At 42.9% G+C, this 24,439-nt stretch overlaps 1 protein-coding gene, 1 long non-coding RNA gene and 1 pseudogene across 16 annotated transcripts in view; 2 read left to right on the forward strand and 1 right to left on the reverse strand.

Annotated features, from left to right (window-relative positions):
• RSPH3 (radial spoke head 3) overlaps nucleotides 1-6,330 on the reverse strand; it is a 40,173-nt gene extending 33,843 nt beyond the window's left edge. For 4 of the 5 annotated variants that reach the window (XR_235932.5, XR_009495796.1, XR_808949.4 and 1 more), the window contains exons 1-3: nucleotides 5,440-6,330; nucleotides 2,908-2,995; nucleotides 103-244 (exon numbers count right to left, since the gene is read on the reverse strand). Coding sequence is in view for 2 of the 5 variants with exons in the window: in XM_024996706.2 (XP_024852474.1) it covers nucleotides 103-244; nucleotides 2,908-2,995; nucleotides 5,440-6,116 (907 nt within the window). In the remaining 3 variants the exon portion in view is untranslated. The remainder of the gene's footprint in view (nucleotides 1-102; nucleotides 245-2,907; nucleotides 2,996-5,439) is intronic. The other variant, NM_001109799.1, reaches the window with a different exon arrangement.
• A 1,416-nt stretch (nucleotides 6,331-7,746) lies between these two features.
• LOC107132793 (uncharacterized) overlaps nucleotides 7,747-24,439 on the forward strand; it is a 79,362-nt gene continuing 62,669 nt past the window's right edge. For 5 of the 11 annotated variants that reach the window (XR_001501065.3, XR_009495885.1, XR_001501064.3 and 2 more), the window contains exons 1-4: nucleotides 7,747-8,931; nucleotides 9,679-9,938; nucleotides 11,636-11,807; nucleotides 23,100-23,150. This is a non-coding gene — a long non-coding RNA (uncharacterized lncRNA). Of the gene's footprint in view, nucleotides 9,110-9,678; nucleotides 9,939-11,630; nucleotides 11,808-21,353; nucleotides 21,683-22,145; nucleotides 22,287-23,099; nucleotides 23,151-24,439 lie in introns of those variants that run through there. The other 6 variants (XR_009495887.1, XR_001501068.3, XR_003036468.2 and 3 more) reach the window with 5 other exon arrangements.
• LOC101904173 (small ribosomal subunit protein uS8-like) lies at nucleotides 15,377-15,853 on the forward strand (annotated as a pseudogene).

A 24,439-nucleotide genomic window follows, 5' to 3' on the forward strand; every position in this document is an offset into this window, starting at 1 on the left:
ACTAGATGGCATAACAGATACGTTAATATGAAAGTCAAACAAAATGAACTGACTCAGAAAACCATACACTCTGAGGAGCCACCAAGCCGTGGGCCCACATACCTGTCTGCACGTCCACATGTTTCCTGCCTTCCACAGGTTCGGGTGTACGCGGTCTGAGCTGTTCTTGGGCTTGTTTTCTGGCAAAAGCCCTCCTCCTAGCCTGCTGCTGTCTCTGAATCTCTACAGGATCAGGCTGCCCAGGCTGAATGACAGAAAAGGCTTATAAAACTTAGGAAATATTTCTCAAGGTGTATAGGAGTGCTTCTCCAAACCAATTCCTGGGTGGCATGAAGGCACCCGTCACAGAGCACGTCCTGCTCATCGGTGACTTGGTGATTAAAAATTCACCTGAAATTTGTCAGGCAATTACAAAGGTATCTGGTAAAACACATAAAAGTAACTTCAAAGTATGACCATTAACCAGAATAAAATGGGTGCAGAATCCCAAATAATAAACTGTTTTTCCTCATTCAAGGATTTTTTTTACCATGAACTCCTCTGATGCCTAGTAAACTGAGGTAACCATTCAGTCACAATAGATTTTAATGTGTAGTTAAGAAATTGAAAACCACTTGAATTTTTTTTTAGCCTAATTTCATGACAGAATTTCCATAAAAAATACATTAGCTCACAAAGAAAACAACTTTAGTCCGAACAAAGCCTGTTCAAGTATACAAACAACAGATGACTAAGGGATTAAAGGAGGCAAAGGGCAAAGGAGAAAAGGAAAGATATACCCATTGGAATGCAGAGTTCCAAAGAACAGCAAGGAGAGGTAAGAAAGCCTTCCTCGGTGATCAATGCAAAGAAATAGAGGAAAACAATAGAATGGGAAAGGCAGAGACCTCTTCAAGAAATTAGACATACCAACAGAACATTTCATGCAAAGATGGGCACAATAAAGGACAGAAAAGGTATCGACCTAACAGAAGCAGAAGATATTCAGAAGAGGTGGCAAGAATACACAGAAGAACTGTACAAAAAAGATCTTCATGACCCAGATAACCATGATGGTGTGATCACTCACCTAGAGCCAGACATCCTGGAATGCGAAGTCAAGTGGACCTTAGGAAGCATCACTACAATCAAAACTAGTAGAGGTGATGGAATTCCAGTTGAGCTAATTCAAATCCTGAAAGATGATGCTGTGAAAGTGCTGCACTCAATATGCCAGCAAATTTGGAAAACTCAGCAGTGGCCACAGGACTGGAAAAGGTCAGTTTTCATTCCAATCCCAAAGAAAGGCAATGCTAAAGAATGTTCAAACTACTGCACAATTACACTCATCTCATGCTAGTAAATGCTCAAAACTCTCCAAGCCAGGCTTCAAAAGTACATGAACTGTGAACTTTCAGATGTTCAAGTTGGATTCAGAAAAGGCAGAGGAACCAGAGATCAAATTGCCAACATGCACTGATCATCAAAAAAGCAAGAGAGTTCCAGAAAAACATCTACTTCTGCTTTACTGACTATGCCAAAGGCTTTGACTGTGTGGTTCACAACAAACTGGGAAATTCTGAAAGAGATGGGAATACCAGATCACCTGACCTGACTCCTGAGAAATCTATATGCAGGTCAAGAAGCAACAGTTAGAACTGGACATGGAACAACAGACTGGTTCCAAATCGGGAAAGGAGTACATCAAAGTGGTATATTGTCACCCTGCTAATTTAATTTATATGCAAAGTACATCATGCGAAATGCCGGGCTGGATGAAGCACAAGCTGGAATCAAGATTGCCAGGAGAAATATCAATAACCTCAGATATGCGGATGACACCACCCTTATGGTAGAAAGTGAAGATGAACTAAAGAGCCTATTGATGAAAGTGAAAGAGGAGAGTGAAAAAGTTTGCTTAAAACTCAACATTCAGAAAACTAAGATCATGGCATCCAGTCCCATCACTTCATGGCAAATAGATGGGGAAACAATGTAAACAGTGACAGACTTTACCTTTTTGGCCTCCAAAATCACTGCAGATGGTGACTGCAGCCATGAAATTAGAAGACACTTGCTCCTTGGAAGAAAAGGTATGACCAACCTAGATGGTATATTAAAAAGCAGAGACATTACTTTGCCAACAAAGGTCCATCTAGTCAAAGCTATGGTTTTTCCAGTAGTCATGTGTATGGATGTGAGAGTTGGACTATAAAGAAAGCTGAGTGAAAAGAATTGATGCTTTTGAACTGTGGTGCTGGAGAAGACTCTTGAGAGTCCCAAGGAGATCCAACCAGTCAATCCTAAAGGAAATCAGTCCCTAATATTCACTGGAAGGGCTGATGCTGAAGCTCCAATACTTTGGCCACCTGATGCAAATAACTGACTTATTGGAAAAGACCCTGATCATGGGAAAGATTGAAGGCGGGAGGAGAAGGGGACGACAGAGGATGAGATGGTTGGATGGCATCACCAACTCTATGGACATGAGTTTGAGTAAGCTCCGGGATTTGGTGATGGACAGGGAAGCCTGGCATGGTGCAGTCCATGGGATTGCAATGAGTTGGACACGACTGAGTGACTGAACTGAACCAAACCACTTTTCAGTGCACAGTTCAGGGGCATTAAGTACACTCACATTGCACAACCACTACCACCGTTCATCTCCAGAACTTTTTTCATTCTGTGAAACTGAAACTCCGTACTCATTAAATAACACTTCTCTATTCCTCCATTCCCTGCCAACCACTATCTGGCTTATATTTTGCATACATTTTTTTTCCCCTTTCATTTTTCTAGCAATCCATCCTTATTTCATAAATGTTTTAGTCTGTAACAGATTAGAAATTTAAAGACAGAAACAAAAATTGCTCCTTCACCACAGGTAGTCTGGAGTACTCTGTGTCAGACAATTCGAACTGTACTTACCAGTGGTACTGACTGCAGGGCGTACGTGTTGCCTCGGATCACCCTTCTGTCATACATTATGTTTCCGTAATGCACAGGTTCTTCAGGTCTGTAAAAAAGTAAATTCTAAATTATGAGTGTAATGGAGAATTGGTATCTAAAAGTCAACTTTTCATTTTCAAAAATTAAAGTATATTTGATTTACAATATTGAGTTAGTTTCAGGTATACAGCAAAGCATATCAATTATACATACATAATATATATTTTCAGATTCTTTTCCACTATAAGTTATTACAAGATACTGAAAATATCTGTGCTATATAGTAGGTTCTTGCTATCTATTTTATATATAGTAGTGTGTATCTGTTAACCTCAGATTTCCACTTTATTCCTCATCCCCTTTCTTCTTTGGTAACCATAAGTTACTATGTCTGTGAATCTATTTCCATTTTGTAAATAAAAATTCTATTACTTTGGTAGATTCCACATGGAAGTGATATCATATGATATTTGTCTTTGGGGCCAACTCATTTTTAATAGGATTTAGACTAAGGTGAAACTATTTTAAGAAAATAGATTTTTTTTTAGCACCGTTGATAAAGTAGGGAAGTTCCACAATTAGGTGAGAGAAGGAAGATGTTGAGAATTATGTATGCTACATTGTTATGAAGAAGACAAAGGCCATGCAGACGTGTATCTGTATGTATATATTTGTATTCATACATGTGTACATAAACATGGGTGTCTGGAGAAAAGTACAAAGTATTCATTCAAAGTCATTAATGTGGTTTGGAGGCAGGAGAGGGACAGCAGGTTTGCAAGAGAAGGGGCTAGAGAATAAGGCTGTACTAAGAATACCCACAGGCATGAATGAGTACATATATTTAAAAATTAGATCTGTGTGTGAATGTATACAGAAAGAAATTTGGGGAAAAAAGGAATTAGTTTATAAAAAAGTGGAGGAGAAAAAAAGTAGAGGGAGCCAAGTGCAGATTAATATGGAGAAGGAAATGGCAACCCACTCCAGTGTTCTTGCCTGGAGAATCCCAGGGACGGGGGAGCCTGGTGGGCTGCCGTCTATGGGGTCGCACAGAGTCGGACACGACTGAGGCGACTCAGCAGCAGCAGTATGATTCCATTTCGGAAACAAAACCTTCCATATACACGTACATATGCTCCTCTGTGTGCACAAGCAAGAAGCTGTGGAAGAATAAGACTTAAGTTTGCTTACAACAGAGAAGCAGGAGTGGAGATGGGTGAGAGACAATTAACTTTGCCTTTATTACTCCTTATTTGTAATTTCCATTGGCTTCACAAGAATGTATTACTTTTATAAATTTGTAAACTGAAAAATCTAACAGACACATCCAAAAGAACTCCTCTCAAAGGCTTGATTCAGATTGCTTCAATATACCAATCAACTAATTCTCTAAAAAGAGAAATTGTTTTCAAGGAACCACCAATGATTCTTCTGTCATCTCTTGGTGTGATTTAATAGGAAGGATTTGTAAGCAACCACTTCAAGGCACTAGGAAATATTTCTCCAAGGAGTCCCTTTTAAAACTGAATTTAAAACTTTTATAATTTAAATGTTCTTATTTTGGTTTTCTTAAAGTGATAGGCATTTCTTATTAACACATGTCTTTATTGTCAGAATAAGATAATTATGATTTTAGACTCAGCTTGAAATAAGCATCAAGAACTCATGTTCAGCCTTTAATTCAACAATCTGTGTTGAGTGCTAACTATCTGTCAGGTAGATCTTTAGTGAATAAAAGTCATAAAGGGTCTTGCTTCCATGGAGCCTGCATTCTTGGAAAGTTCTGCTGATTCCAAAATTTGAAGCATACAGAAAGAACTTTAAGAGAACCATAATATTTAACGCCCTTTCCAAATATGGATACCTGAATATTTGCAATACTGATGAAGTAAAAGTACAATTTGCAGTCCAACATGGAAGGAGAACCTGATTCCTGTGAAGAGATTTACGTGGCTCCCGTTATGGACACGCTATTGTGAGGTACACCTTTGTATCCCAGTTTCTTGTTATGCATAATACATAATATAAAACTAACTTCACAGCACTGGAGAGTAGGTAAGAAAATGTATGTTGGTGCTCCTAGAAGGTGCCTGCTTGGTACACAGTCGGCCAATAACCACCTGTTGACTCAATAATAAGTCGTTTCCCTGCACATGTTATCAATCATGCCAGCATCATGACCACTAAAAAGTTAACTAATTCCCTTTATTGCTTCAGTCCTCCACAACACAGGAGAGTTTCTTGTGCTGCTGCTAAGTCGCTTCAGTTGTGTCCGACTCCGTGCAATCCCCTAGACGGCAGCCCACCAGCCTCCTCTGTCCTTGTGATCCTCCAGGCAGGAATATTGGAGTGGGTTGCCATTTCCTTCTCCAGTAGAGTTCCTTAGGGAGGGAATTTATTTCTCAGAGAGCAGGGAAGGGAAAGCAGCATAGGCAGGTTCTGCCAGGGCGAAAGGATCAAGATCCCGCGGCCCCAGGATGAGACCCCACAGAGGCCGGTTTGCTCACTCACTGCTGCATCAGGTCGTCCCGGTAACGGCGGCGCTGGCAGGGCAGGGCCCGGGGCCGGCTGGTGTAGGTGTAGGTGGCCATGGCCGGGGAGGCGCGCTCAGCCAACGTGGAGGTCGCGCTCGGGGTCGGCCCGCTTCCCTTTTGATGAAGCTTGGCTTCGAAGCAGGTGGGCACTAGAGTGTCGTGGGAGCCGGAGAGGTGCACGTAGTGCCAAGGGCAGGGATTCCGTGATGCGAGGAGGGGCGGCAAGAAGGGAAGCGGGCGGGCCGGGAGATTGCCAGGGCAGGAAGTAGGAGCTACACAGGCACGGTTCTGGGCACCACCGAACCCTCCCGCGGCGCCCGCGCCGGTTGCCCAGCAACCCAGCGTTCCGTCGAGGGGCGGAGCCTCGGGGCTGTTCCGGCTGGCGGGCTTCCGGGGAAGGTTGCCAGTGCGCCCGAGCACTTCCGGTTCTTGACTCTGCCCACCCGCGTCTTCCTGGTCAACGAGCCTGCGCATGAAGGAGGCGTGCCCGGCGGCCCCAGCAGAGGCCTGAGGAGGGCGGCGATGGTCCCCGGCCCCACTCTCGAGGGGCTCTCGGCGGGGCCTGGGTTGGCGCCGTTCACGCAGAGCCCGCTCCTCGGGGACCGCCCTTGGCCGTTTCTCCCGCGCCTGCCGCCGCGCCTCTGATCGGGCCATCCCCCTACGATCGCACACGCATGGCGCCCAGCCTCCTATCTCTTGTTACGTGCCAGGGCCGGGCCGGGGGGCTTCCCCGTTGTCTCCGAGCACCGCCACCTCTCCCGCCCCAGGGTCCGCCTGCGTAGCTGGTCTGCCTTTTTCTGCTTTCCTTCCCTGCTTACCGCTCTGCTGCTAGTCCTTCAGGGGGCGGTCCTTGGGCGTGGAGGGCCTCCCCACAGACATCTCCTTTTTGGTAAAGGGCCACTCCAGTACTCTTGCCTGGAAAATCCCATGGACAGAGGAGCCTGGTAGGCTGCAGTCCATGGGGTCGCTAAGAGTCGGGCACGACTGAGCGACTTCCCTTTCACTTTTCACCTTCATGCATTGGAGAAGGAAATGGCAACCCACTCCAGTGTTGTTGCCTGGAGAATCCCAGGGACAGAGGAGCCTAGTGGGCTGCTGTCTATGGGGTCACACAGAGTCGGACAAGACTGAAGCGACTTAGGAGCAGCAGCAGGGCGTCTTCTTGAGTCTTTTAGGCCCTCCTCTTGCCCTAAAAATGAAGCGTCAAGGGACGGGTCTGTCCTTAGAAACAGCAAATGCACTGGTTTTAGTGTTGGCGATGTGAAAGTACTGGGTTTGTGTAAGTGAAGCTTATGCTTCCCTGAGTGAACTGTGCTGTTGGAGAAGACTCTTGAGAGTCCCTTGGATTGCAGGGAGATCCAGCCAGTCCATCCTAAAGGAAATCAGTCCTGAATATTCATTGGAAGGACTGATGCTGAAGCTGAAACTCCAATACTTTGGCTACCTGATGCAAAGAACTGACTTATTTGAAAAGACCCTGATGCTGGGAAAGATTGAAGACAGGAGGAGAAGGGGAATGACAGAAGATGGGTTGGTCAGATGGCATCACCAATGCAACAATGGACATGAGTTTGAGTGAACTCTGGGAGTTGGTGATGTACAGGGAGGCCTGGCGTGCTGCAGTCCATGGGGTCGCAAAGAGTCGAACATGACTGAGCGACTGAACTGAACTGAGTGATAACAGTTGTTTGCCTTTGCGTTTGCATTCAGTTAAGTAGTGTGTGGATTTAAATCTGAATTCTGCACTGTACTAGCCCCATATTTTCTGGCGAAGTAATGTTTTTGTGTTTCATATTGCAGATGTGCAAAAACAATCATTTAATGTCATTTCCTGAGATGCAGCTGATTGGGTGGAAGTTCTTGTGGGCATTTTTCATTCTGAAACGCTTGGAGTATCACATGGACGTGTCACACTGCCGGTTTAGACGTGTGTCTGGAGTTCGGTGGAAAGGTTGGAGCTAGAGATAAGAATTTGGTACTGGTGAGAGTTCAGAGGGTTTTAGAGACATTAAAAGTAAAAAGGAAGGAGTGTGGTCTTGGTGAAACCAAAAGTTTCAGGAGCGGTGGAGTCACCTTGGTTATTATGTAAGAAGTTATGTAAGATGAGAACTGAGAAGTAACTGTTGGGTTTGCCAGCATGGAAGTTGTCTGTGAACTTCACAAAAATAGCAGTTTCTGTGAAGTGGTGGGAACTGAGCCCAAGTGGAACAAAGGGAGGACAGTTTTAGTTGTGAGATGCAGAGTCTGTAACCACAGATTATTCTTTCCAGATGTTTTGCTATTGTCTTAACTACTTAGTGAAGTGCATGAGGCCTTTGGACGGTAGCAGCTCATGAATTAATAAGTTTTTGCCACAAGGTGTCACTAATTCTTCATTAGCTTTTTCTGGCAAATAGAATAGTTGGAGCACAAGCATACCTGTATTAAGGAAATACTATTTTTTTTAAATCACATTTTAAAAATAGACCTACAAGAAGGTAATTGTTTACATTATATAAAGTTTTCTGTTTAAGTTCTCTCTAGAATATTTGAATAACTGACTTATTGGAAAAGACCCTCGTGCTGGGAAAGATTGAAGGCAGGAGGAGAAGTGGACGACAGAGAATGAGATGGCTGGATGGCATCACAGACTGGATGAACATGAGTTTGAATGAGCGAGCTTTGGGAGTTGGTGATGGACAGGGAAGCCTGGCGTGCTGGAGTCCATGGGGTCCAAAGAGTTGGACATGACTGAGCAACTAACTGAACCAAGAATATTTGACATCTGTGCACAGGCCTAAAAGGACATATTGAACGCAAGGCTGGGAATCAGCAGGTTAGGGTTCTGGATTTAGAGCTCTGGATTGGGAGTTAGAAGACTGGGGTTCAACTCCAGTTTTACACTCACTAGCTGTGTGACCTCAGGCAAAATTTAAGTGATTCTTCATCTTACTGATTTTTTAAAATCTTTCATTATTATTTTAAAGTAACAGTAAATGCCACTTTACTCATCTCACTCAATTATTTTTACATGTCAAAACAGATGTGTATAACAGATGTTTAGAAAATGGTTAAGTGTGATGTAAATACAAGAGTTAAAACAACTTTTATAAAAATCACCTATGCCCAAGTTTGTAGCAGTATAGGTACAATATTAAGCAGTTGTATTAGTGAAGATTATCATTTGCAATGGTAAGAATCCAGTTTCTTGCTTGGCTAGAAGGGCATGTTTTGAAGTTTATAAGGGGAGTTCAGGTGACTTCAGGAATGGCAGTGCTACAGGATGGAAGGGCTATGATTCAAATTTGATTAAAATCCCTGGAATCAGGGATTTGGATGACAGCAAAGTGAGCACCCCTAACTTCCCTCTGTTTTTCCATCTGATCTTTATCTCTCTGGTTCCAGCTTGCTTTCTCCACTTAATAGGGAACATTGTGATGTTATGAAGGTTGTAGGACATCCACGGTACAGCATCCTGTAGCTTGAGAAGGTGAGAAGATGGAGCTGAAGGAGAAGATGCTATGAATTATCTTGATTTTGATGAGGAGAATATGAATTTCAAATTGATGAAAGCCAATGTCAACTAATACTGACTTTCAAATTAAAGAAAAAATAAAAAGCAAATGTTTTGGATGACCATCAGCAGATTAATGGATAAGAAAGCTCTGGTACATATACACAATGCAGTATTACTCAGCCCATTAAAAAGAATACATTTGAATCAGTTCTAATGAGGTGGATGAAACTGGAGCCTATTATACAGAGTGAAAATATCAAAAGATATTTGAAAATAACATACATATTTTCAAGTGCAATGTGACATTTACTAAGATCTTTGACTTAACCATTGAAAGCCTCAATAAAGTTAGGAGACTGAAAAAACCCAGAGGGTGATTGCAGAGAAGAAAGCATTTAAATGAGAAATTGATATCAAAATAAGAAAATGAAAGATACTTTTAAACATCCCATGTATTTGGAAATTAAATGCCCATTTTTAAGTGATGGGTGTATCTAAGGAGCCATAACAGGGAAGATTAGAAAATGTAATAGAATAAAAATGGAAAGAGAATTTACCAGGATTTGTTGCATGCAGCTGAAGCTGCTCAATGCAATTAAATACAATGTGGAGTCTTGAATAAGACATGAAATCAAATAATGGACACTAGCATAAAATTTTGTGAAATTTGAACAAAATCTGTATCACGTTAATTTCCTGTTTTTTTTTTTTTTTTTGCAGCATAGTATTTCTTTATATTCTCAGAATTGGATTATATGTGCCTTTGAACTATGCCTTTGAATAGTCAGAGGAAGCTGAATCTCTAGAAGTGAGACTGTTCGGCATCCCTAAAAACACTGGCACTACCTATGAATAAGACAGGAAACCACAAGAAAAAGAATACTTGAAAGACAGCTAGATGCGACTGAAAGGGAGTGATACTACAGGCAAAAGAGCTTTCTGAGTGCCAGCGATGGTGCTGGGGCGCCGAGAAAAGGACGGTGAGTACAGCTGTCCTCACGGGTCTCGTGCGGTAACCAGGGGGGCAGAAACTTAAAACATTGTGTGAGACGTGTGATAACAGGGTGGGACCGGGTGCTGTAGGAGCTCAGGGACCCCTCACCCACGCTGGGGGTCATGGCAAGCTTCTGCGTGAAAGGACACTGGGAATCAGGTCGTGTGAACTTGCAGGAGTTTGCTGGATGAAATGAGGGGGGAAGAACACCACGTGTGAAGCCCAAGAGGTGAGAGAACGCCTAGAACCTTGAGGCTCTGAGAGCTTGCTGTGCCTGAATCAACACGAAGTAGGGGGGATTAGAAATATGTGATTCAAAGGAGATTGATGATGCAATAACAATTCAAATCCACATTATGGAGAAGGTTGTTGAGTATCACATCAGTGATTTAGAGAACCATCCTGAAAAATGTTCCCAGAACTAGAGGAAAGGATTAAAAATATTGACCCTATTGGGGCTTCCCAGATGGCTCAGACAGTAAAGAATCAACCTGCAATGCAGGAGACCTGGGTCGGGAGGATCCCCTGGAGAAAGGAGTGGCTAGCCACTCCAGTATTCTTAACTGGGGAAATCCCATGGACAGAAGAGCCTGGTGGGCTATGGTCCATGGAGTCACAACTGAGTGGCTGAGACAGATGATTGATATATAGCAGAGCAGATAATTCAACCTAAGCCTGCTATTCCTATGGTGCAATAGAAGTAACAACTAGACTTAATTTAACAACTGTTTCCTGAGTTAAGTATTAGTACTTGAATACACATCAAGAGGGTTCCCCACAATCCAAGAAAAACTAATGGCAACGTTTTTACATTACAAGGACATAGAGGACAGATCTTATGACAATTCAGGCAAAAAGAAGCAAATCCCCTTGCAAAAATGAAAATCCCACTGACCTTAGGCTTTTCTGTAACACTCAAGATCAGAAGACAATTAAACAACATCTATTAGAGTTTTCAGGGAAAATGCTGGGAACAACCTCACACTCAAAAAGTCCACTATTTTTCAAGGCAATGGCATTTACTTTCAGATTTGCAGCCTTGCACCAGACATTCCTGAAAGAAATGAAAGTGAAAGTCACTCAGTCGTGCCCAACTCTTTGCCACCCCATGGACTGTATAGTCTATGGAATTCTCCAGGCCAGAATACTGGAGTGGGTAGCCTTTCCCTTCTCCAGGGGATCTTCCCAACCCAGGGATCAAACCCAGGTCTCCCACACTGCAGGTGGAGTCTACCAACTGAGCTATCAGGTAAGCCCATTGACCATCCTGTCCCTCATTAAAAAAAAAACAAAAAAACTCACAAAAACACTAACAAAAGAGAAGTCAAAATGAGAGCTCAATAATGAGGGAACCATGATTCAGAAGGACTCATGAGACCAGCCTTACTTTGGACCACAATGTAGCTACTTGGTTGACCTCCGTGTGGTCTGGTCAGTTCTGGGGGCTGAGAGTGAAACTTGGCCTGCAAAGCTTCCCTGAACTGTTCCTCCTGAGGTAACTCCCATTTCCCAGAAAATATATTTCTCTTCCCACATGCTTTACCCCTTGTTTCAGAAGGAATGTCAAGTTTGATGACTGTTTAAAACTGATTCGGTTTCCAACATCTGGTAATATTGTCTTAGCTACTTACCTGGTTGAAATACAGTGTCGAGAGGAACTGAACACTCCTTTTCTCAGAACAGATCTGAATGCAGCGTACTGATTGGTTTCACGTCCAAGAGCCTCTTATGCTTTCTGCATCTTTCAAACTCGGATGCTTGCCTGGCTTGTGGTACTCTGAATTGGGCGAGACGAGCAAACCGTGTATTAGCAGCCATTGCAGCCTGAAGCTTTGCTTTATCTCATCTGGGACTTGTGAGTATCCCCTTGTTAACCTATGGTTGGAACCAGCACGTTCATTATATACATATGATGCTGATGTTTAGAAATGTAGCTTATCTCTTTTTCTATTTCTTAAAGAAAATCTCAGAAGCAGATACACAATTTATCATTTCCTTTTCATCAAGGAAGTTAGTGACTCAGTTCAGCAGGAGCGATATTCATAAAGGAACAGGAAAAGGACTGAGAATCATAACATTTCTAGTTACTGTTGCTGTGTAACCGGTTCCCCCAGAGACGAGCGTCTTCAGTAATAACCATTTTCTCAGGGTCCCACATCCTTTGGGCTAGGAATTGGAAAAGGGTGCAGTGGGGGTGGTTTGTGTTTATCCCGTGAAGCCTGGAACCTCAGTTGGTAAGACTGAGTCTCCAGTTAGAGGCTGGAAACTTCTGGAAGTTCTTCCACTCTCCTGTCTGGTGCCTGGGTTGTGATGACTTGAGTGCTAGGGCCACTGCTCAAAGCAGTTGCTAACTTGCCCAGACTCAAGGAAAGGGTCCATAGATCCCACTTGCAGTAGGAGGAGTGTCAAAAAGAAACGCTAAACTGAGAAGGGGATGGCACCCCACTCCAGTACTCTCACCTGGAAAACCCCATGGATGGAGGAACCTGGTAGGCTGCAGCCCATGGGGTCGTGAAGAGTTGGACACGACTGAGCGACTTCCCTTTCACTTTTCACTTTCATGCATTGGAGAAGGAAATGGCAACCCACTCCAGTGTTCTTGCCTGGAGAATCCCAGGGATGGGGAGCCTGGTGGGCTGCCGTCTGTGGGGTCACACAGAGTCGGACACGACTTAGCAGCAGCAGCAGCAAACTGCTTCCCTGGTGGCTCAGACGTCTGCCTGCAATGCGGGAGACCCAGGTTCGTTCCCTGGGTCAGGAAGATCCTCTGGAGAAGGAAATGGCAACCCACTCCAGTACTCTTGCCTGGAAAATCCCATGGATGGAGGAGCCTGGTAGGTTATAGTCCATGGGGTCGCAAAGAGTCAGACATGACTGAGAGACTTCACTTCAAACTGCTAATATTGGTTTTCTTTGGCTCATGGAACGGTGTTATGGATTGAATTTTCTCCCCTCCCCTGCAAATCATGTTAAAGTCTTAACCTTCAGAACCTTGGAGATAGGGTCTTTGCAGGTAGAGTTAGTTGAATTAGAACTATGTCATATTGGAATATAGTGGACTCCTAGTCCAATATGATTGGTGTCATTTTAAGAAGGGGAATTTAGGCACAGACCCCTCCAGGCAGGAAGCCCCATGAAGATAAAGACAGTGGTGTGGTGTTTCTGCAAGCCAAGGGAGCTACCAGAAGCTAGGGGAGAAGCCAGGAGAGACTTCCTTACTGCCTCAGAAGGACCCAGCCTGAGTCACACCGTGATCTTGTACTTCTAGATCCCATAGCTAGGAGACCATCAATTCCTGGTGTGTAAGCCGCCCACTTTGTTATAGCAGTCCTAGAAAACTAATTCAGATGTGTTTTAGTTTGTTTATAATTTTTAATATTTTTCATATTTTTGACAAGGAACGTATGTTTCTTTAAAAATGGGGGAAATACATTTATTTAATATAATAATTTCAATGTCTAACTTCCATAAAACATGGAAATATACCAAAAGCTTAACTACGGTTTTATCTGTGTAATACAAGTATTGTTGTTCAGTCGCTCAGTTGTGTCCGACTCTTTGCAACCACATGGACTGCAGCCCACCAGCCTTCCCTGTCCGTCATGGTCTCCTAGAGTTTGCTCAAACTCATGTCCATTGAGTCAGTGATGCTATCCAACCATCTCATCCGCTGCCGCTGTCTTCTCCTTTTGCCTTCAATCTTTCCCAGCATCAGGGTCTTTTCTAGTAAGTTGCATCTTTGCATCATGTAGCCAAAGTCCTGGAGCTTCAGCTTCAGCATCAATCCTTCCAATGAATATTCGTGGTTGATTTCCTTTAGGATTGATGGGTTCGATCTCTCTGAAGTTCAAGGGACTCTCAAGAGTCTTCTCTAGCACCACAGTTCAAAAGCATCAATTCTTCAGCACTCAGCCTTCTTTATGACCCAGCTCTCACATCCATACATGACTACTGGAAAAATCATAGCTTTGACTACGTGGACCTTTGTCAGCAAAATGATGTCTCTGTTTTTTTTAATACACTGACTAGGTTTGTCATAGCTTTTCTTCCAAGGAGCAAGCGTCTTTTAATTTCATTGCTTCAGTCACTGTAATTACAGTATAGGTATTTACAATTATAAACCATTACAAGTATAGGTAATTAAAAAAATTCCTTCTATTTCTCTGTGCTGAAAATGTTTTCTGTTATAAGTGTGTGTCACTTTGTTATGGGAGGGAAAAGAGACCTCAGGAAGCGGCCATTACAGTAGAAAGAGTAAGGGCTTCAGGGAGCTGGCCCTGGGTCCTGCTGTGCTACTTAGTAATTCTCAGCCTGCTTCCTTATCTGAACATGGGAGGAATATTTCTGTGTTGCTGTGATGTGTCAAGGAATGAACATACCTGAAGCACCTAACGTGGTGCCTTATGAGCTCAGCCTTCACTCTCTATAACTTAACTGATAACTTTTGTGACTGTGATTATGGGGTAGGTACAAGACTGAAGTAATTCAAGAGCCATGAATGATTTTCCCTGATAGTGAAAGACTAAGGATGTGAAAAGCTAGGACATGGAGGGGTGGCTCTTACTGAGAAGCAAAGGCCATTTGAGCTAAGAGCCTCTACTTACCCAGGTTCCCCCTAAGGTTTTAGGAAGGATCAGGGCAAAAATGGATCAAATGGTCATGTGGCTTTGAAAAAATTTGCAAAAGATATTTTAAAATGCAATCAGTTAAGACTGCTGTCTCCTTCCACTCTGACCCCCACACCCACCCTGCCCTTGGATGGCCATGGAGTGGCCATGGGGCTTTGGGGGTTGGGATATGGGAAATGGATGCATTTACTTCGGTGAGATGTATTTATGCAGGGTGCTGTCACCTTCTTGAATAGATAAGCCATTGATAGCTGATCTGGGGTACTAGGGCCTTGCAGAGAAATTCCCACTGACCACTATGCCTGCTCACCCAGCTTGAGATGAATAAGAACACATATAAGAACAGTTAAAAAAATTGTTTATTTGAGTTTTGGCTATGCTGGGTCTTCGTCCCTTTGCACGGGCTTTCTCTAGTTGCTGCAAGGAGGGGCTACTCTTGATTGCGGGGCTTGTCTTGCTGTGGAGCGCAGGCTCTAGGCACTCGGGTTCAGTAGTTGTGGCTCGCAGGCTGTAGAGTGTGGGCTCACTGGTTGTGGTGAACAGGCTTAGTTGCTCTGTGGCATGTGGAATCTTCCTGGACCAGGGATTGAACCCGTGTCCACTGCATTTGCAGGCAGAGTATTATCCACTGAGCCATCAGGGAAGTCCCTGTAAGAACACTTTTTACAGGGCCTTGTGCTGACAGTATGTGGGTACGTGAGGAGAAAAAAGGTTTGAAATATACGGAGCCAGAAAGTGTCTGTGGAAAGATTTTCCAGATTTTCCAGCCTCTATATGAAAGAAACGATCGAGATCCTCTTTCCGCCATCTTTCCGTGCCGCCAGAATGGTGCGCATGAATGTCCTGGCCGATGCTCTCAAGAGTATCAACAATGCCGAAAAGAGAGGCAAACGCCAGGTCCTTATTAGGCCGTGCTCCAAAGTCATCGTCAGGTTTCTAACAGTGATGATGAAGCATGGTTACATTGGCGAATTTGAAATCATTGATGATCACAGGGCTGGGAAAATTGTTGTGAACCTCACAGTCAGGCTAAGTAAGTGTGGAGTGATCAGCCCTAGATTTGATGTGCAACTCAAAAGATCTAGAAAAATGGCAGAATAATCTGCTCCCATCCCGTCAGCTTGGTTTCATTGTACTGACAACCTCAGCTGGCATCATAGACCATGAAGAAGCAAGACGAAAACATACAGGAGGGAAAATCCTTGGATCCTTTTTCTAGGGATGTAATACATACAAATAAAATGCCTCAGAGGACAAAAAAAAAAAAAAGAAATGATCGAAATCTCTCTAAATTTGACAAAAACCCTAAAAATGTACTTGACATGACTGAGTTGAGAAGCTGAAAAAAAGTATTCTAAACTATTAATGTTGATGAGAACACCATTTTAATAAAGTAAGCTAAAAAAAACCCAGATATAACTTTTATTCTTTCTGCAGAAAATGTTTATTTTATATAAATGTTTATTTATTTTACAAAATCTTTATTTATAGGAAGAAGCAATTTAAAAGGGTGTGTAGACAAAATCCTATTAAAAAGTGATTAAAAAGGATATGCAGAAAAAGGAACATTAATGAAATGTGTCTAGAGGTTGTTAATCACAATATTATGTAATTTTGAGAGGGGGATTTTGTTTGTTGTCAAACCACTGCTTCATTCAAATGATAACTTATCTAATGTGAACATTAAATTTATAATTTGTGATTTGTTTCTCTCCATATTTTTGTTTGCTTTTAAGTTTGTGTTTATGAGTTTGCATCCTTGTTCTCCAAAATGATGGAAGGCCCCTCAATACCTGGGTCTGACTTAAGAGAGCCCAGCTTTCAGATTAATCCTTGTTCTTCTCAGAAGTTGTTATTGAATCTGATGCTAATACTGAGTATTGAGCTTCTGTTCCATCTCCTACAGAAGAACTGAAAATTGGAGCAGCTATTTACCGATCATTTCCTTTTGATCTGGAAGGTTTCAGTGGGTCTGTCTAGTAAGACCTTGAGGATGCTGTTCACCTAGTCAGAGTAAAACCATGACTCAGAGTGTGAGAAAATGGCTCTCAGTTTCCTAGGATGTTTTAAATATAAAAACATGCTGTGCTTTTGAATAAAAAGTACAATTTAAAGCCAGTGGATGGAAATTTCCTATAAAAAGATACCAAAACCCCCCTCACTCTTCCTATTCTTAAAAATAAAAGTTGTTTTTGTCAGAGGATCTGAGACCAAAATACATTTTTTGAAATGAACTTGGCAGACTGTGATAAGGCCCATGAGCCCAGATTTCTTACCTTGGGCAGCCCCTCCACCATGCTCCTTCTGTAGCCACCGTGCTTGGGTGTCTTACAGTTTCAAAACACAGGGGGAAAATAGACTTGCATGACAAAATTGTTTTTACATATATGTGATTTTAATTTGAACCCAGGAATTACTCTGTGGTTCTAAAAATATTTCAGGTCTGTGAAGCTCTATTACAGATTATTTATAGCAGGTTTATTACAGAAAGAACTTAAAACCAGTATCCAACCTAGAGTATTTACTACTCACCGCACCGCCCCCCGCCTCCCCCCCCACCCCATCCCCATGCTGGTATGAAGAAAAAGAGCATGTCTTCAGAATATCTGTGTTCAAATGCCAACTTCATTCTTTGGCAAGTTACTTAATTTTCTTATCTATAAAATATAGATGCTGATATTCACCATGAACTTCCCCAATGGCTCAGCAGGTAATGAACCCACCCCCAATGTAGGAGATGCACGAGATGTAGGTTCAATCCTGGGTCAGGAAGATCCCTTGGAGGAGGGCATGGCAACCCACTCCAGTATTCTTGCCTGGAGAATCCCCATGGACAGAGGAGCCTGGCAGGCTACAGTCCATGGGGTCTTAAAGAGTATTGGACAAGACTTAAGGACTAAACAATTTGAAAATTTAGCTCTCCAGGCCAGTATCATGCTTTGCTCCACCCTAGATGCCTTCTGGGTGCATATTTGGGGGTGGCTCCAGTGGCTGCTGGCTTAGTGGCCGCAACATCCTTTGTTGAATGATATGGCAAGCAACGTTTTTTCATCCACAGAGGCAAGGGTATTAAATAAGATGACATTTTTAAAGCCTGGGCATTTGATAATATGAGCAGGGGCCAGCAGATGGTAGTTTAAATTTTGCCTATTTTCTGACTCTTTATTTTCGGGGAATGGCCAGACATTTTGAAAAATTACTATCTCCACCATGGGGTTGCATAGTCAGACATAAACATTCATAAATTACACCAACATTCACAAATTAGATTCGAAACAGGACTCAAACAATTTGTTTAAATGCTAATGTAACAAGAGGAATTGCATGCATGCAAATGAACACCTGTGAAAATTCTTAGGCAAGAGCTGCTAAGTTTAGCAACATTGGTTTAGCCATTTGAGAGCGGGAATCTCTTTTGGGGCCAGATGTCCAGTTTTGAAAGCTGTACTGTGTTGGGCACTGGGAAAATAAAGAAGCCTCCTGACTGCTCCTCATATGAGCACGAGAACCCAATGCAGCGAACGGCGGCCTGAAGCAGGTTAGGCTCCTTGCCTGTGGCCTGTGTGTGTGTGCGTGGTCAGTTGTATATGACTCTTTGCCACCCCATGGACTGTAGCCCATCAGGCTCCTTTTTCCTTGGGAGTTTCTAGGCAAGATTACTGAAGTGGGTTGCCATTTCCTCCTCCAGGGCATCTTCCCAACTCAGGGATCGAACCTGTATCTCCTGCATTGGCAGGTGGATTCTTTACCACTGAGTCACCTGGCAAGACCAGTTTTACAGATGGCCTTATTGCTTGGCTCTGATGGAATGTTTGTTGAACAGACAAACAATTCCTATCTTTAAAGGAGTTATTGAACTTTATAATTAAAAATCCCAGAAGGAATACATTAAGGTCGTGTGCATCTCAGTGTGTTTTGAGGACTGTGGATGTTCGCTGTAACTTTCAGGATTTAGACATTTAAATCTTGCCGTAGAAAATATTTCTGAGCAATGAATGCATTGCTATCCAAGTGTCGTATCACCTACAATTCTGCCAGAAACCAAGCTACGCTTTTTCTCATTTCCAAATACCTACATATCCATTAGGTGAGGACCTCCAGTTGTTTCTGGTTCCTTAAGACATTAATATATGTTTTGTAATGTTTGTTTGGGCTGCATTGCCTTTTTACAGGCTGCTCAATTTTTATGTGTGTAAATGCCTCCATATACTTTAAATATGGAACATGCAGAAAGATCACATCTTATCCCTTCAATAAGCCTACTGGGGAGTGCGGGGGGAGGTTGTCAGAAACACCCGCCCAAGGCTGAGAGTTCTTTGTTAGGTGTTGCACACACATTGGAGAAGACACATGCCCAGTGGTATGGCGGAATGGGCACTGAATGGACCAACCCCCCCAGCACAGTGCAACTATAAACTCCAGACAATCCACAAAGATCAACAAAGGGATATGGAGAGTGAACAAAGGGATACGCAGGCAGAGGGGAGTTGAACGTCAGAGGAAGGTGTATATTTCCTGGCATCAGCTCTGACTGGAGGATGGGACATGGTCAAAAAGGGTGTGTGACTGATTGAAACTCCAATGGAAGATCTATCGTGTTCTGGCCCAAGGAAGCAGAGGATGGAGCCTGGGGCAATCACAGCAATGAGAAAGTGAGGGATTGCCCAGAAGAGAGGTGACCTGAATTCTGTGTTTGAACACTGCACAAGGCAGACTTGGGTTTGGAGTACAGCTGGTTATCTGCGGGTTACACCCCAAGAACAGGAGGGTCAACTAAGAGTTGTGAGCATCCAGGGGTCTTGATGGAGGAGGTGGGGATTCCAGAATCAATTCCCCAAGGATCCTGAGGGACAGCATGACTGAGATCTGCACTGCCACCCACCACAGGTGAGACAGAGCTTGCTGTTTCAATTGAATCAAGTCAACTGCATGTTAAGACAAAGTATCAACAACGTTGGGATGAATACAACAGAACTCAGTCTTGACTGCAAAGCATTCGCAATGTCTGGGTTATAATCCCAGACTATTCAAGACAAGAAGAACCAGGAGAAAGTGGCCTGTTGTCAAGAGAGAAGACAAGGAAGTGGAGGAGAAGGAAGGAAGAGAAGAGGAGGAAGGGGAGATGGAGAAAGAATACAAACATTCCAGAGAGCCCTCAGGGATGTGTGGGACAATATCAAAAAGGCTAACATATAGATAGTTGAAGTTCCAGAAGAAGAGGATAAAAAGAATGAGATGGAAAATATCTGAAGGAATAACGACAGAAAAGTTCATGGAATCCCAAGTTTAATGGAATATTTAAATTTACTGATTCAGTAGGCTTATGGGAAATCATATGAGAATGATTCAGTGGTTAGGACTCTGTGCTTCCACAGCAGGGGGGCATGAGTTTGATCCCTGGTTGGGGAAACTTGATAAACTGTGGGGCTCCTGGGCACAGAGCCTTTCTGTGTCCCCCGTTTCTTTGATTATAGGAAACAGCCTTCATTCAGCCTCCATGACCTTCCCTGAGTTCCAGTGAGCAGATTCAGTGAAAGAGTTAGTCAGTTGGCCATGTCCGACTCTTTGTGATCCCATGGACTGTAGCCCACCAGGCTCCTCTGTCCATGGGGATTCTGCAGGCAAGGATACCTGCCATTTTCTCCTCCAGGGGATCTTCACAACCCAGGAATGAGGCAGATACATGCAGTTGTAAATTAATGAAGGGAGGGGACGTGAGACCTGGGAGAAACCAAGAGCAGGCTTGGGGCAAGGTCCTATTTCTCCATCAGCAGATGCAATATCTTTGAGCTGTTTTGCAAATACTGAAACTCCCTCCAGATGGGAGAAGTTAATGATGATAAGCTGCCCACCAGCATGTAGACCCCAGACCAGTTGGATCTGAAAGTTGATGATGCTGACTCCTACTTACCTCACCACCAACCCATCAGAAGAATGTCCACAAGCTGACCATGCCCTCTTTGAAAAGTTACTATAAAACTTCTCGCTATCTTCCCCAAGTTGGGACACATGATTTGAGGGCATGAGCCCGTTGTGCCCACTTTGCCTGGCAAAGCAATAAAGCTATCCTTTCCTGCTTCACCCAGAACTGTCTCTGAGATTTGATTCCACACCTGTGTACAGAGAAGCTGAGCTTTCCACAACAAACCAAGGTCCTGATGCCAGTGTTGTTGTCCAGTGGCTAAGGCTTTGTCTGACTCTTTGTGACCCCATGGACTGCAGCACGCCAACCTTCCCTGTCCTTCACTATCTCCCAGAGGGTGCTCAAACTCATGTCCATTGAGTCAATGATGCTATCCAACCATCTCATCCTCCGTCACTCCCTTCTCTTTTTGCTCTCAATCTTTCTCTGCATCAGAGTCTTTACAGTAAGTTGGCTTTTCACATCAGGTGGCCAAAGTATTGGAGCTTCAGCTTCAGCATTAGTCCTTCCAGTGAATATTCAGGACTCATTTCCTTTCAGATGGACTGGTTGGAACTCCTTGCTGTCCAAGGGACTCTCAAGAGTCTTCTCCAACACCACAGTTTGAAAGCATCAATTGTTTGGTTCTCAGCCTTCTTTATGGTCCAACTCTCACATCCGTGCAGTGTGGTTCCCCCTACCCCCACCCCCCCAACTAGTTTATTATTAGTCATCAAAAGTTTTTTAAAAAGTAGTCTTTCCATATGGGAAAAAAATTACATTGATTTTTTCCTCACAGCATACACAGATATTAATTTATAATGGATCATAGAATTAAGTGCATTAACAAAATCTATATTTTTACATTTAGATCTATAAATGCAGACTCTTCCAGTTCCAGTTCAGTCACTCAGTCGTGTCCGACTCTTTGTGACCCCATGAATCGCAGCACACCAGGCCTCCCTGTCCATCACCAGCTCCCGGAGTTCACTCAGACTCAGCGTCCATCGAGTCAGTGATGCCATACAGCCATCTCATCCTCTGTTGTCCCCTTCTCCTCCTGCCCCCACTAGCAGATAACAGAATAAAAGATCTTTGTGACACTTGGAGAAGAAAAAATTTATTAAACAGAACATGAAAAGCACAAAGAAGTATTAAAATGGACTATCTGTCAATAAAATATATAAAGTATGCTGAAAACTTAGTACTGAAACACTCATTTAAAAAAATAGGCATAGATTGAGTACTTCACAAATGGCCAGTAAACATATGAAGAGATGTTCAACACTGTTAGTCAATGGAAAATATAAAACCACAGTGAGATACTATTACATACTCAATAGAATTGGTAAAACAAAATGAACAAATATGACAATACCAGTATTACCAATTTATTTCATTTTGATGATGGTGGTTTCATGAGTATATATATCAGGCAAAATTGATCAAATTGAACATTTTTGAGTGGATGCAGTTTACAATATGTGAATTAAACCCCAATGCAGCTGATTTTTAAAGAGGCCTATGGAAGAATAAAATTGTTTATTATCCTGATGAAGAACCAAAGATACGAAGATGCTCAGGCACTTGCTCAAGATGATATTCATGTAGTAAGTGTAGCTAGGATCAGACTTTCATCCACATTATTTTCTCTTCCAATTAGATCATGCTGCTGCGCATTGAATTTAGGAATAAACAAGAGGGAAAAACAAGAAGAGAAACAAGAGTCCTGAGAATTGGTCTGTTGTAACTCAGACCCTTAGTCTTGTCCCAACTGGTGACTTCAAAACACTTTCCTACAGCAGTTAAGTCACGTCTTGTTTCACCTGTGAAAAGTTTCAAACTTTCAAAAGAGCTTCCCTGTTTTCCTTTCTCTTCCCTAATTGTAACAGACTCAATTGGAATCATATACATCAAAATAGAAAGTTCAAGTGACCTACACCGCATACCATTAGGATACGTGAGCGAGGAACTTTGGGGGCACGCTTTCGATCACCAGTAAACGTCCTTTGGAAACTGCTTAAGTTATGTAGATGCATCAAAAATGTGTAAAGGGGGCTTCCCAGGTGGCTTAGTGGTAAAGAATCAGCCTATAGGAGACATGGGTTCCACCCCTGATCTGGCAAGATCCCACCCGTGCGCCACGAGTATTGAGGCTGCGCGCTAGAACCCAGGGAGCCCCAAATACTGAGCCCACGGGCTGCAGCTACGGAAGCCCGCGCTCTAGAGCCGGTGCTCCACAGCAAGAGAAGGCGCCACAGCGAGACGCCCCAGCAGCTCAACTAGAGAAAAGCTAGCACAGCCCAAAATAAAAACAGATAAATAGTTAAAAAAAAGTGTGCAAAGAATTTAGGAAGAATTAGAAAGTGCAGAGAATGTGTTGAGCTAATGCTGTTTAGAATTAGTATGTTAAGTTTGTTGTTATTTTTTGCTTATTATTAAATTAATATATTACAATATATTTAATTTTATTAAATGTAATTTCTTACTTTTTTCCTACATTTTTCTTGGGCTTAAGAAGAAGTTCATTGTGTGATATTGTGATTTATGAGAAATATATTTGGACACTCAGATGACCAACATAACATTTTTCTACATATTTGGTTTTCATCTACAGTTTCTGGCTTATAGCTCTTAAAACCCTCGGAATTTCCCAAGTGTTGAAGAGGTAAGTGTGTCTTTTGTTATGCTAATGAGGTCAATTTTGGATCCCATCTAAGGATAGAGGTTTGTTGGGAGGAGAACATGCCAGGTGATTGGAAGGAGGATGTGAAAAATAGAAAGTGTTAGGTGCTCATTCTTGTCCAACTCTTTGGGACCGCATACACTGTAGCCCGCCAGGCTCTTCTGTCCATGGAATTTGCCAGGCAAGAATACTGGAGTGGGTAGCCATTCCTTTCTCCAGGGGATTTTCTTGACCCAGGGATGGAACCTGGGTCTCCCGCATTACAGGCAGATTCTTTACCATTTGAACCACCAGATTAGAGAGAGGGCTGGACATCAAATCAGTTGTCAATGGCTAATGATTTATTGATAATTAATCATGGCTGTGTAATGAACCCTCATAAAAACCGGAAAGGAGAGGCTTCAGAGAGCCTGTAGGTGGGTGACCATGTGGAGGTGCTGGAAGGGTGGCCTTTGGAGAGGACATGGGATGGAGGGGTCTTGTAGGACTTTCCCTTAAAGTATGGAATCTAGGTTATCTCCAGGTAAATAGTGTCAGAATTGAGTTGAGTCATAGGACACTCAACTGATGTTACAAGACTTGCTAGTTGGTGTGGGGAAGCCTCTACCACACACAGGTTGGAATTGGGCCTAGGAACCCTTTTAACTGAAATTTGATAGTCTTCCCCAAAAGGGCAATTTTGTCATCTTGAACTTGCTGATATGCTAAATGATTGTTACACCAAGTTTGACATTAATGTTAAAATTTCATGGTAAGAAAAATGAAACTGCTAATTCAAAAGAAGAAGAAAGTATTGGTTGCTCAGTCATGTCTGACTTTTTGTAACCCTTTGGACTGTAGCCTACCAGGCTCCTCAGTCCATGGGATTTTTCAGGCAAGAATACTGGAGTGTGTTGCCATTCCCTTCTCCAAGGGATCTTCCCAATCCAGGGATTGAACCCAGGTCTCCTGCATTGCAGGCGGATTCTTTACCATCTGAGCCACAAGGGAAGCCCAATTCAAAGGAAGAGCCCTTACTCATACCTGAGCTCACATGCGTTGATTATCTAAGCAAAGTTAAATGATCACCTTTCATGATTTCTGATACTTAACTATGCATACAAAGGGCTTGAACTGCATAGTTCAAACTACATTTCTAAAAAGCATTTGTTATCTAAACAGCAAAATAGTCACATTGTTTCAGAAGTCTAAAAATTTTCTCTGAATCTGAAGTTATATAGGGTTCTTTATCTGAGTTTATGGGAAACAAATAATATAACAAACGAGTACAT

Source organism: Bos taurus, chromosome 9 (genome assembly GCF_002263795.3).
Source record: "Bos taurus isolate L1 Dominette 01449 registration number 42190680 breed Hereford chromosome 9, ARS-UCD2.0, whole genome shotgun sequence".
NCBI lineage: Eukaryota > Metazoa > Chordata > Mammalia > Artiodactyla > Bovidae > Bos > Bos taurus.